This window comes from Panthera leo, chromosome C1 (genome assembly GCF_018350215.1).
Source record: "Panthera leo isolate Ple1 chromosome C1, P.leo_Ple1_pat1.1, whole genome shotgun sequence".
Taxonomy (NCBI): domain Eukaryota; kingdom Metazoa; phylum Chordata; class Mammalia; order Carnivora; family Felidae; genus Panthera; species Panthera leo.
Window position 1 is genome coordinate 34532770 of NC_056686.1, and position 14183 is coordinate 34546952.

At 51.5% G+C, this 14183-nt stretch overlaps 1 protein-coding gene across 8 annotated transcripts in view; it reads right to left on the bottom strand.

Annotated features, from left to right (window-relative positions):
- ERI3 (ERI1 exoribonuclease family member 3) overlaps window positions 1-14183 on the bottom strand; it is a 127920-nt gene that overhangs the window by 20969 nt on the left and 92768 nt on the right. For all 8 annotated transcript variants that reach the window (XM_042950773.1, XM_042950778.1, XM_042950776.1 and 5 more), the window contains one exon: window positions 5346-5445. In XM_042950773.1, coding sequence (XP_042806707.1) covers window positions 5346-5445 — 100 coding nt within the window. The remainder of the gene's footprint in view (window positions 1-5345; window positions 5446-14183) is intronic.

Here is a 14183-nt window from a genome sequence, read left to right on the forward strand (position 1 = left end):
TCTTGGCCCCACCTCCTTTCCCTTGCTGATGGTAGCAGAGCAGGGTGATCAGAAGGAACTCCCTGCTGGGCAAGAGGGGGGCTGGCGTTTGGTGTGTGCTAATCCCGGGCCTGAGGTCTTCAGAGGGACCTGGGGAACTTCAAGGAGGGGAAGGCAAAGCTGTACTGTAGACGAGCTCATTAGCTAGCACCCCCACCCCCCCACGAGGAGGAGGGCGGGCGGCCCAGGGAGCGTGGCGGCAGAGGCGGCAGAGAAAAGGCTGTCACTGTCCTTTCTTCCTTTTGGTACAAGCGTCTCCCTGAGCCGACGATTCTCCTGCAGTGACACCTCTCACGGGAGCTAATGAGATCCGTGTCACAGAGCTAATGCGCTCTGACTGGACTCTTGATAGACACCCTACTCCTTCAGGGGAGACCACAGGCCAGTACTGCCCCCCTGGGCCAGATCCCCACCTTGCCACCTGCCAGCCCAGCTCTTTTGCCAAACCCTACTGGGCAACAAGCTCCTGAGAGTCCACTTGATGTCTGGCCATCCCTCTTTACCATGAGCCTCACAGGGACCCTCCTCGGGCCCTGAACAGAGGGGCTATGGAACTAGGAAGACAGGACCACCCAGCCAGGCATCAGGGAAGGTCCAGTTATTCTCCTAGCCAGCTGAAACCAGCAATCTGTGGGGCCTCCATATCCCAACAACAGGTGAAATTTTACTGACATTTCCTGAGCAGATTTCCAAAAAGGAAAAAGGGAAGAAGGCCTGGGTCCTGCTGTTAGGGAGATCAAGTATGTAGGGCCTGAACATCACCCCCAACAAACCAGAAGAGAGGTCCAAGGGTGTATTCTGTACATTCACACTAGGAAGGCCAGGCAAGATTCTCAGAAAAGGTGGCCCCTGGAAAATGGGTGGGATTCCCCTGGTCCATGAAGTAGAGAGCAAACAAATCAGAGTAAGAACTGTCAGAGTCTGAAGGAGGTCAAAAGCCAAGAGTTGCTGGGCTCTGGCTCTGATGGCAACTGTAGCAGGGGTTAAAGGGTGGCAATGTCTCCTTTCCTTTCTTCCTCAGCTGCTGCTACCAAGGCTTTGTCAAGGCCTGTATGTTCCACATTAACTGAGGGAAATGATGGAAGTGAGCTTGTATTCTTCCTCAACATCTCTGTTGAGAGCACAAAGCCCGACACCAAAAAGGTGCTTCCTGGTTCAACATAGTGGTAAGAACACAGACTCTGCACTCAGATGGACCCGGGTTTGAGTCCTGGCTCTCCAATTCAACTGGCTGTGTGACCTCAGGTGAGTCACTTAACTGAGTCTCAGCTTCCTAATCTATAAAATGGGAATGATAATGCCTGTCTTCCATAAAACTGGTGGGAAAATTATATTAATAAAAAGTACCCCCAAATAATGTGAGTCCCCTGTTGACCCTTTCTATGTACATGCAGTCCCTCTTCGCCCACAACCCGCCCCACACCACCCTGTTCACCAGGCTCCCAAGGCCAAATCCACCACGCCTGAAGGAAGTATCCATCTCCTGACTAAGAGGCCGTGCTGACAGCCCCCCACACCCTCTTTCTGCCTGGAGCTCTACTGCCTCCATCCCTGAACCTACCTCTCCCTTAGTTGCCAGGGCCAACTGTATCTGTCTTGACGACAGTACCTGTGAGCTCTGTGGAGGGACAGGCACTCTGTCATCTTCACCAATACGTCTATCACAGTTCCTGACACATAATAGGTGCAAAGTAAACATACACTGACCTGGTCCTCTACTTCTATTCCCATGGCTACTGCTGGCTCTGAATTAACCATCACCTCCATGCACTTTACTGAACCTTCCCCTCTGCAGTTTCTCCTCGCTAGTCCTCCCTGTACAAACTCTCAGTCTGCTCTAATTGAAGCCCAACTCTGACCAGGTCACTCCTCTGCCAGGAGGCTCTCACAGCTCCTCCTCAAATAGCTCAGCCACAAACATCCATCCCAGTGGGCCCTCTCCCCTCCTACAGCCTACCCCACAGCTCCAGGCCATCTGCGTCACCCTCCAGCATACCTGCCCCTTGCTCTCTCAGGGCCACCACCACCCAGAACTCAGCAGGAGTCCCCACCAGGTAGGTCCAACAAACTCTCCCTACCACACGTACCTTAGAAAGAGGCTCAGGAGATCTCTCTAGGACTAGAGAAAAATTGGCGATTTGCACACAGAGACATTGCCCGCCCCCCTCCCCCCAACACAGCACTGTGGGAGAGCCAAACACATCCCAGAGATGACTGAGCTCTGGGTTCTGAGGGACCCTTGCCCAGCATCACCAATGCTGCCCCCCCCCCCACCAATATGCATACCACTCCCCACTCCAGGCTGGCAGCTCCTCACGCAGTTAATTAGCACTATGTCACTGAGGACCAGCCTGAGTGGCCAGTGACAGGAGCTGACCCTTGACCCCAGGGCTGGGAAACAGTCCACATCAAACTCTTACAGCGCGACCCTTTTAGCACGCACAGTAACTCGGGGCACCGCCAGCTGAAGCTCATTAAAGCTGTCTCTTTGGCGCGAGGGCCATTAACCTCACTGCTTAAAACCAACGCCTCCCCTCCCCGCCTCTCCCAGCCCAATTAATGCCCTGCATCCTCCCTCCCCTCCAAGCACCCTCACCCACACCTCAGAGCCAGCTAGGAGCTGGCAGGGCAGCCCTCTACATTCAAAGATACAAAGACCCTGTGCCAGGAACCCCTGGCACCCTAGGGAGGCCCTGGTGTTGTCAGGGCCACAGATGAGGGGGCTCCTTGAGCACCCACTGTGTGCCAGGCCAGGCACTGCATAAGTCCTTTACACAGACAGCTTTACTGAACCTCTCCAATAGCCCTGAGAGGCACTGGCATTATCCCTTGTCTAAGGGCACAGGGCTCTGGTTGGTAGAGCCAGAACTTCCTTTGGCTCCAAAGCCCTTAGTCCATTATGACTCGTATCTTTGGACTGTCCCCTGTGGCCCAACCAGATAGAAAAACGTTCTTTCCTGAAGAGGGAAGGAACATCTCAGGAGTTGTAATAACAGAGTGGGAAGAAGGAACTTCTTCCTCTCACAAATACACCCTGGAACACATCCACAGAAGCAGGGCAATCCCACTGACCCAGTCCCACTGGTCCCTCCTACCACCCAGACTCCATTATTTGTAGCCCCTCCCTGCCTGGGCCAGCACAAGTCTTCTCACTGATCCTCATTCCCTGGTTCCTCCCTTTCCCATCCCATTGATTCATCTACTCACTTGTTCATTCAGCACCCCCCCCAAAGAGTTTACTAAGCATCTACTAAGAAATAGTTTGTGCAGCACATACTGCCTCATCAATTCTGAGTAAGAGCTTTGATAGTGCTGTTCTCTCACAAACCTCCTGTCTCCTCAAAACCTCATGAAAGAGCCAACCCTTTAACCTGGCATTCAAGACCTGCTTATTTCCCCATTTCTTTTCCAGCTGTTCCCTAACCCAAATGTCCCTCCTGCTCCAATCACAGGAAACTGCTTGTAGGTGTCTAACTTGTTTTCAACATGCCTTTTTATGCTTTTGTACGTACAGTTGCTCCTAAGTAGAAAACCCTTCCCCCATTTTTCTACCTATAAAACTCCTATTCATCCTTCAAGGATCTCCTGACTCAAATGTTTTCTTCTTTAGGAAACTCCCTGCTGGCCTCCCAAGCATATCACCTTGCTAGGTTTGGGGTCTTCTCTAGGTTGTATGGAATAGCTCCTATGGAAGGGAACAGCAGCTGCTGTGGGGAATCCCCAATTCTCTAGGTGTGTTGACTGCTTCCTCTTTCCCTCAGGACCCCACAGGAGCCTTGGGGTGTCCCAGCAAGAATGATAAGGAGTATCCCTGAAGTCAGTGAGATGTAAATAAAGAAGTAGAAGTCACTTTGGCACCTGAGGACAGGGGAATCCTCCTTTGGGGCAGCCTAAGTGTTCCTATCACATCCCTCAGTACCCTGGGTACCCAGTTCAATCTCTGTCTCCTCCTTGGATATGACCTCCTTGAGGACAAGCACTTCCACTCAGCATGCCCAGCACCCACTAGGCACCAGTGATGTCCGTGGAAAGGATGAAGGGCTAGTCTGTAACAGGTGACTGGGTCCTTTTGGTATACCTTGCCAGTCCCCTCCACCACCATAGCTCCCCAAAGGTACACAGGTTATGATAATGTCATAGCACCTCCCAGGAATACCCCCCCATCCCCCGCCACTCCTCCCCACTTGGAACAAAGCCTATGCTTGTCAAATACCCTGCTTGAGGGGCGCCTGGGTGGCTCAGTCGGTTAAGCGGCCGACTTCGGCTCAGGTCATGATCTCGCGGTCTGTGAGTTCGAGCCCCGCGTCGGGCTCTGTGCTGACAGCTCAGAGCCTGGAGCCTGTTTCAGATTCTGTGTCTCCCTCTCTCTGACCCTCCCCCGTTCATGCTTTGTCTCTCTCTGTCTCAAAAATAAATAAATGTTAAAAAAAAATTAAAAAAAAAAATACCCTGCTTGAAAGCATTTGCATGACGTGTGCTCACACACACAAAATCAGATACACAGAAATGAACGGACTTTCTGGTGGATACACACACAGGCTGATGGTTACTTCCAATACAGACACATGCCCTCAGGAAAATGTACAGATATATTGTTACACACACACACACACACACACACACACACACACACACACATACACACCAAACCCATACTGATATATCAGAAGCAGAGCCTCCAATGCTTAGAACCAGAGTCACTCCAGCTCCTTCCCAGGCAGGAATCCCTCTGAGGGTGCACACACGCTTGGTACCCCAAGTGGCCCCTCCCAACCCAGGCAGTGCTCAATGGAGGCTGCTGCTCCTGCGGGGGAGTCAATACCCTGTGGACGGAGCCATCGGTCAGAAGGACCCCGACTAATTAAAAGCTGGTGAGGTTTAAATAATTCATCTCCTTAACTCCCATTGATCGCCCAGTTTAGTAGCCACAGACTTGAAACAATATTAAACAGTCTCCTCTAGCTCCATGGGGGGTGGGTAAGCTGACATGTGCCCACCCCTCTGAGGACATCACCCACCAGAGATGCAGGAGGGGTCAGGGATATCTCGGCCTGAATCCAAGGACACCTGTGACCCACCCAAAGACCAGATCCCAGTCTCCTCCTGAATAGTGTTTTGAGAGATTTTTTCCAATGGTCTGGTTCCACTCTCCCCTCACTCCACCCTCCTTCCCCACTCCCCCCAGCTATGGAAAGCACCCCATTAGAGCACAGAATGAGCCAAAGAACCCCTCTGTGTGCCAAGGGACTGGGGCATGCGGGCACGGGACTGACTGAGCTGCCAGGGGTATATGTGGAGGGACTGACCAATGCCGCTGTGGGGCCGGCCTATGTGTTGCAGGCTGAGGCCCTTGTTCATGTCTAGAAGTCCATTCTTGGGCCAGCAGCCCATGGCGAAGCTGTAAGCCTGGAAGACAGGAGGCAAGAATGGTTAACAGAGGCCCTGGTCCCCGATACTTACCACCTCCACCCTCCAGCCAAATCGTCCCACTAAGGGCTTACTCTCATCATGTCACTTCATGAGAGTCCCCTCATGGAGGCCCCTTTCCTCCAGGACCCCCACCAGAAAACCCCTTCTTCTTTCAGAGCTCCTTTTGTCCTAGGTATCTCCCATCAGAGACTCCCAACCCCCACTGGGTGCCCCCTTGCCAGGCTCCTCTAGAGAGCTCCCATTTACTAAGACCCTCCTTTATCAGGACCATCCTGGGGCACCTGGGTGGCTCAGTCAGTTAAGTGTCCGAGTTCGGCTCAGGTCATGATCTCACAGTTTGTGAGTTCGAGCCCCACATCGGGCTCTGTGCTGACAGCTTAGAGCCTGGAGCCTGCTTCAAATTCTGTGTCTCCCTCTCTGTCTGCTCCTCCCCCGCTCACTCTCTGTCTCTCTCCTTCAAAAAAAAAAAAACGTTAAAGAAAAAAATTTATCAGGACCATCCTGTCAACAGGGCACCCCCTTCACCAGGCAGCCCTATTAGATTCTGCCTTTCCAGACTACCCAGCACTCTGCTGGGCCCCTCCCCACAGTATTGCTGGTCATAAAGCCTGGTGTCAGAAAGGACCTAGGAGACTAACATATCTAAACTTCACTCTACAGATAGGAACACTGAAGTGAGAGGGGGCCAACCACCTGCCCATGGTCTAATTGCTTTAGACTGAGAGGCAGGCCAGGTTATGGAAGGCTAGGTTCCATGTGTGGGCTCAACTGAGGAGGGGTAAGGTCTCAAGCAGCTGTGATGGGAATATATGAAGAGACTGTGTGTGTGTGTGTGTGTGTGTGTGTGAAAGAGAGAGAGAGACAGAGAGAGAGAGAGAGAGAGAGAGAGAGAGAGAGAGACTGTGTGTGGTTGGGGGAACAGATCTCTGCTGAAGGTCAAGTGCTCACTTATGCATATTCAAAGCGGCCACCCATCGATCTGTACTTAATTGTTTTCCTGGGGTTGGGGAAGGAAGTGCTGGGGGCATCGATCTGCTCAGGCCCCTAGCACTTCATTGCCCCCCTCCGTCCCCTACTCTGCGCCACCTGGCCGCACCAACCTCCGTGGTGGGGGGTGGTACATGGTAGAACAGGGATGGCACTTTTTCTCACAGCCCCTTACACACATCTGACTCGATAGCACAGATGAGGAAACTGAGGCCCAGAAAGAAGAGACTTACAAGGGTTAGAATGTTATTAAGTGACCCAGTGGGAATTTAATTCCTGCTCAGCCCAACAAGGGGGTACCCACTGGGGGTTGGGAGTCTCTGATGGGAAGCAAAGTCCTGGGCTTCTATCAGAGGGCTGTATAGCTGGATGGCCCTTCAAACATTACCCATCCCTCACCTTTGAAGTCCTGGAACCCTAGGCTGCCCTTCTCCCAGGGGCAGAAAGCAAATGGGATGTGGTCATTGGGAATGTAGCTTGGTTGAGTTGCCAGAAGCTAGGTGGTGGAGCCACTGGTGGAATGGAACTAAGGTGACAGCAGCCACGGTCAGACAGGCACTGTAGTGTGCCCACCAATCCCTGGGCCCAGAGGTCCCCATCCCATCACAGACCCCCTCATGGTGAGGAAGGTCCAACACGGGGTCAGGAGGCTGGACAGAGTCGGTGCTAAGGCCAAGGGGCTGGGCAGAGGGCAGGTACCTTTCCTTCTCAGCTGCAGGAACCAAGCTTCAGCCCTGTGGGTGCTTCAACCTCAGCACCCTCCCTAAGCCATTTTCCTTGACATGGAGGTACCAGCCACAACTCAACTTCCCAGTCAACCCTCCCACGTTTTCCCAGGCCACAGCTGAACCCACAAATCGGGGGCTGAGTGTGAGGCACAAGGACAGGGGAGAGAACGCTGGCTTGGAGCCAGGGCAGAGCCGGGGGAACACAGGCAGAAGCGAGGGAAAGCAGCCAGTGGGTGGTGCACAGCTGGAAGAGCTGCTGAGCGTGGTCAGGGCCATGGCTGGAGCGCAGTGGGCCAGAGAGCAGTGGCGGGCCGGCTTTCAAGTACTTTAAAATCACTTACAAAGGCCGGATTAAACGATCAGAAATTCCATTTAATAGGACAAATAAAGAAATAACAATCTACCCTATCAGCCTGGAGAAGGCGAGCTGGATGGGTTTTTTTTCCCCTCTAAAAAGGAAAAAGGGAAGGAAGGGGGAAAAAAGAAGGATAATGTGTGTTTACTCAAGCAAAGAAAAAAATATTTAAGTGATGTCGGGGAGAAGATTGCAGTAACTAGTGAAGAATAACATCGTCTACTTTGCTGTCAAATCACACCCGAATTTCAGTAATAGATTCTCGGCTGACACTCAATTCAATTCGAAGGTGATCCTGCTTTATCCCAGCCCATCAAATATTAAACACTTGCATTAGCAGGTGCTGCCGCTTCCCGGCTTAAAGCGGCGGGCGGGCAGCGGGCTGCTGAGGCCCCTCTGCTCTGCTCACGGCTTGGGGACAGGGCAGCTCAACGTTATCTGCACGTCATCCCGAGTCTTATCGCAGCTAAGCGGGAAGACCACTTCAGATAACATTAGACGCTTGCCCTGACGCGTCACCGTGATTAGATTATTATTATAATTATGACTCCCCAAGATCTTCCCTAGACTGGGACATGTGGAAAGGGGGCGGTGGGTGGCAGAGCCCAGGAGGGCCGGGCTGGGCCTGGCTGGACCAGGGCAAGCTGGAGCCCAGGCAGGAAAACAGAGGCAGCAGGCAAGGCAGAGGCCCCGGTCCCGCCTGACGGATGCCTTTCAGGAAGGGCAGTCTAGCTTGTCAGAGCGAGGGCGAGATGAATTGGCGTCTCCAGCGTGGCCGCGGGTGTCATGCGCACAGTTTCCTATTCCCAGATAAGGCATGATAACCAATTGCTGCCGTGACATGGCCTCATCCAGTTCTTCCTCAGGGGGGCACGGGCGGGGGGAGGGGGGCAGCACGTGCACATGGGTCTGCCAAGCTCCTAATAAGAGGGATTTAATTTTTACAAATGCTGCTTCCAGCGGGGCCTTCACATACCAGCCAAAGTCCAAAATGATATTAAAAATGGTTAATTAAAACTGCTCTCCTTCAGCCTGGGCTCTCCCCCTGCTGCCCCTGCTGAGAACCCTGGCATGTCTCCCCCAGGCACTACCATACACCCCTGCAGAGCTGAACCTTCCGAAGTGACCACCAGCCTCAAGGAATCCCCACAGGCACAGCACCACAAGCTCCCTCCGGCTCCTACATCTAAGGTACCCCTCAGCCACAGACAACAGACAGAGCCACCCAGAGAACACAGGTCCTACAGCAATCTGTGTTCCTACCAACGTGTGGTCTGGATCCTCACACCTGCTGGCCCTCTATGTCTGTACGCACATGCCCACCACCCCCAGCACTCACTTCTTAAGTCCCTCTCCATCAGATACATAACCATCAAGTGTGCATACCCACACAGGCACCAAACTCCCCCTCAGGTTACTCGGCACATCCTTCCACTCCCGACTCCTTCCAGACATCCTCTGGGAGATTACATCCCTCTATGAACCTGAACAGAGCCTGCCCAGGAACCCAGCTTAGAACAAGGTGACATGGGCTGTGTCTCAGAGATTCTGGCTGAGAAGTCAAGGCTGGGACCTAGGGAACCATTAGAATAGGAGGATCAGGGAGGCTGTCCCCTGTGGTTGCCCACAGGGACAATGGAGACAAGCAGGCCTGTGTGGGGTTGGAGAAAGCTTCCTGGACAGAGTGGTAGTGGAGGGCTGGAGCGGGGCGGGGGGGGGGGGGGGGGTGGCGCTAGGTTTGACAACATTCCAGGCGGGAGACACAGCAAGGACAAAGGAGAACGGCAGGAGCAAGCTTGGTGAGAGCACAGGCAAGGGCTTGGGTGTGGCTGGGGCAGCCAACAAGGACAGAAAGAGCCATATCTTGAGGTGCTGCTTCCCAGCTCTGTGTTCCAATGGCAACACTGGCATCAATCAAGGGGCCTAATTATCGTCCATCCCCTTTCTCCCGCCTGCATCCTATCCCCACTTCCTCCCTCTTTCCTGCCAGCCTGCAGCGTGCGGAGGTAAAGGACCCAGAAGCTTTCTGACTTTGCTGGGGCAGGAATGTGTCATAAGAGCTCTCACCAACAGCCTATGCCCAAGTCCCTTTCCAAATTCTTGGGGTGCCACTTCTCCAGCTGCACCTGCCCAGCTGTGGCTTCCTGGCCAAAGAGTGGGGCAGATGGAACGATGACTGAGGAGCCCCTGAGTCTATCCAAAGCAGGTGGAGCTGGGGTGAAAGATGCCGGGTCTACCAAACCACAACATCGCAGCCCTGTGCCAGGAAGGCACACACACTTCCCTTCCCCTGGGCTGCTGTAATTTCCATGCGCGGGGAAGCAGGTGCCGAGCTGCTCCCGGCTGGCTCTCCTCTCTCGCGGCTCTGCCCGCCTTGGCTGCTGCCCCATTAGCTTAGTGGCCAGCCATCTGCGACGGGCCTGCCGCGCAGCCCTGCTGTAGGCGCGGCGGGTGGCCCCCTGTGTAACAGGGAGCTTTGCCATTAGCGCCTTTAATATTCTGACACCTCAGCACAGCCTGCTATTACATGCAAACGCTGATCGCCCTGTGAAATTACATTGCTGGGCCCGCGAAATGGAATCGTGTATAATCAGCCTCCTCCATGCACTGTCAGTCCCATCACAAACACGGCGCCCGGCGGCTTACGGGGGCTTAGCAGCTGCGACAAGTGTATTGGGTTTAATAGATGAAGTAGCCCTCATCGGCAGCAGCATCAGATCCTTCAAAAAGGAAGGAAGAGGCATTGATGGCTGCTAGGGTGTCTCTGCCCACCCATTCACTACCTGCGAGGTCCCTGAGGGTGGGGTGGCTACTGAGTGGGCAGGGCAGTGGTTGGTGTTAGAACCCAGCTCAGAGTGCAGACAGAAGCACAGACTGCTCTGTAACTTCCAGAAAACCCAGATCTTCCAAGCTAGAACCAGCACATCAGACCTATCCAGCTTCCCCATGAGGTGGGGAGGAGCAGACCTTTAACCAGACCTGTAGGTGACATGTCACCTGGTGGACCTAAACCCAATGGGTCATTTCCCAAGACGAGCAACCAAATCAAATCACCCACCATTTCCACAAACACCCAATGGATGAAGCTGTAAAGGTGATACTCTGAAGGATGGGGGAGAGAAAGCCTGACACACGTAACTACCTAATTCTTTATTTAATTGGCCAACACTTCCATAGCTGGTGAACCAAGTACTAAGGACACAGGTAAACATGAGGATGGCAGATCTAGCAGCCCAGGCTTCAGAGGAAGGCAGTGTGGTCAGGCTCAGGAGTCAGACAAACACGGATTTCGTTCCCAGTTCTGCCAGTTATTAGCACTATCACTTTGGAGGAGTTATCAAAGCTCTCTGAGCCTCAGTCTCCCACACTACAAAATGGGATGATCGTTCTTTCCCCAGGTATACCTGAGGTCACTCAGGAGCACCCACTCCCATTATTATCTCCAGATATTCTTGGTGCCATCACCCAAAATGCACACTGACTTTGAGGATGCTGCTCCCTCTCCTTTTCTGGGCTCAGCCTAGCACCAATTGTGGCAGACTGTATTTTTCAGTGATGGCTGCAACACTATCTCCCATCTCACATGTTCTTCTTACAATGTGACTTTGATATACCTCTTATCTACAGAGGGAGTCTATGTCCCTCTCTTTGAAACAGAGTAGGCTTTTGTGACTATTCTAACTAACAGAGTAATGCAGAAGTGATGCTGTCTGACTTCAAGGCTATTTCAGAAACGCTGAGGCAGCTTCCTCCTCATTCACTGGAACACTTTCCCTGGAGCCTGAGCTGTTCTGTTAGTAGTCAGACTGTTCCAAGGCAGCCATCTTGCTAGGAAGCCCAAACTAGTCCATGCAGGGACCACAAACAGAAGCCAATGAACCAGGCAGAGAAAGAGCCAGCCAGCCGCTGCTATTCCAGTCACACCCTGTGCCAGCTTCAAGGACTAACTACAAACGAATGAGAGAAGCTGAGCTAGAAACACCTTACTGAGCCCTTCCTGAATTCCTGACCCACAGAAACCATGAGATATAATAAGATAGCTGCTGTTAAGTCACTAAATTTTGGGGTGATTAATTATGTAGTAATACTAACTAGGAAACCAAAACCTACTCACTTCTGGATATACTCTGCCAATACCTTCAACTTCTTGCTGCTTGGAGACTATTCTTCCTCTCTCTCTCTGGGACTGCATTCCAGGTCATCATCACACTGGGTAATTTCAGTATCTACAGGATAGCCCACCCATGAACCTTGCCTTTCAGTTTCTCAACTTCCTGTGCTCTAATGACCTTCTCCTCCTCTACCTATTTCAGCCATCCATCCCTATGGCCACACCCGGGGCCTTATTATCACCCAGAACTGCTCTCTCTCAGAAATCTTAACAAAGACACATTCCACTCTGACCCCAGCCTCCTATCCTTCAGCTTTTGTACCCTTTACTCTTGCTCTTTTCTCAGCCTGCCCATCCCCTTCTGGCCTCAATCCTTTCTCTACCTGGCCTGTGGCCCTGGGGTCTATCATTTCAACCACTCATTCCCCAGTCTTCAACTCCTTGCCCACTTACCCTACTACACCTTCCCTGAAAAAAACCCAACCATGACTCCATCCCTCTACACCTGTGCTTGAGCTGAGTGATGCTGGAAAGTCACTCTTCTGCATAGGAAGTGGATACTGTGGGTACCACCTGAGCAATTCTCAGTGGTATGCAACAATCCTACTCTTCTCTTTCATAAACATAATAAAGCTGTGGCACAGAATTCTTTCAACTACATGCCCCTCATCTACACATGCATCTGTATCCTTCCCCGCCTGCTCCTCTGCCAATGTTGTTCTAACAGAAGGGACACCTCACTTCTTGTCTAAGACCAATACTGTACCTGTGCTTTACACCTCGCCTTTCTCCCACCTGCTTAGTTCTGCTCCATCTGGGACCCCCTTTCTTTCTAAATTCTTAACCTCCCCCTCTCTGCAGGTTCCTTTCCACTAGCATTCTAGCAAATGCTTGACTCTCTATCAACTTCACACAACTTCTTATGTCTCAGGTTCCTCTTTGTAAAATAGAGGTAACAGTTCCTACTGAAGAGAGTTGATGTGAGTGTTAAATGAATTATTATGTGTAAAGCGTTTAAAACAGGGGCGCCTGGGTGGCTCAGTTGGTTGCGTGTCCGACTTCAGCCTAGGTCATGATCTCATTGTTCCTGAGTTCGAACCCCACATCAGGGTCTCTCTGCGGACAGCTCAGAGCCTGGAGCCTGTTTAGGATTCTGTGTGTCTCTTTCTCTCTCTGCCCCTCCCCGACTCGTGCTTGGTCTCTCAAAAATAAATAAAGCATTAAAAAAAAAATTTTTTTTTTAAATTTTTTAATTTTTTTTATTTTTTAATATATGAAATTTACTGTCAAATTGGTTTCCATACAACACCCAGTGCTCATCCCAAAAGGTGCCCTCCTCAAATATCCATCACCCACCCTCCCCTCCCTCCCACCCCCCATCAACCCTCAGTTTGTTCTCAGTTTTTAACAGTCTCTTATGCTAAAAAAAATTTTTTTTTAAATAAAGTGTTTAAAACAATGCCTGGCCCTCTAAAAATTATGACAGTGTTAGATTATTATTTTTAAAGCCCTCCCTTCGCTCCACATCCCCATTGGGTGACTGTTCTCCTATTAATAATAACCAAACTTCCCAAGTTTGTCTTCACTCGGCTCCACTTACCTCCCCCATCACTCCTTAGCCCTTTGCAGTCTGGTTTCTGGCCTTACCGCGGTGCTCTGCTTCTGTTAAAGTCTATGGTCCTCACCACACCACCCACACCTAGGGACACTTTCAGGGTCTTGCTGTCTCCTCTACTCTGTGGCCTGCTTCAGCTTTGAAACCCTTCTCCTTTGGTTATGTTTGAGTTTTCTTATCTCTCTGCCCTGCCATTTTCCTCACAATCTCCCTGCAATCTTTTCTGTGTATTGCCATCCTCTGCATGCGCTCAGGTGCTTTTCGCTTCCTGTTTTGGTCTACACTCAACCACTCTCCCTGGGTGCCTTTTTCAACTTCCTTGTCTTCCAACTCTCCCAAGTTCCGATTTGATACTCTTTGCCACTACTTGAGTATCAAACATATATACTCTATTGCCTACCTGACATTTCCACCTGGATTTTACTCAGGTACTTCATCTCAAACTTAAAAAACAAAAAACAAAAAACCCGTTTCAACATCTCCTCTCCAAAGTGCTCCTTCTCTTGGGTTCCCAAATCCCAGTGAAAGCCATTACCATCTCTGTGGTAGATCAGAAATCTTGGTTCAACTGTGCTTCCCTTCCTTCTTCTTTACTGCCCCCTGAGTCCTGGGATTGCTGTTTCATGCCTCCAAGACTTGAGCAGTTCCTTCAGCCTGCCTAGAATGCCCTCTGCCTTCTCCCACTTTTTGTCCTAGTGAACACATACTCTTCTTTCACCACGAACTCAAAGTACCTTCCTTTCCCAAGATTTCCCTGACTCATCCCTTTTTTAACTCCCCCCCACCCCATACTCTGAATAGCATCTGTAACACCAGATTTGTTTACATAACTGTTACCACGATGCTGGGAGATTCTTAAGGGGAGGGGCTGTATCTGCTTTTTCTCTAAATGGTCTCCATTGAGGGAAGGGAAAACCA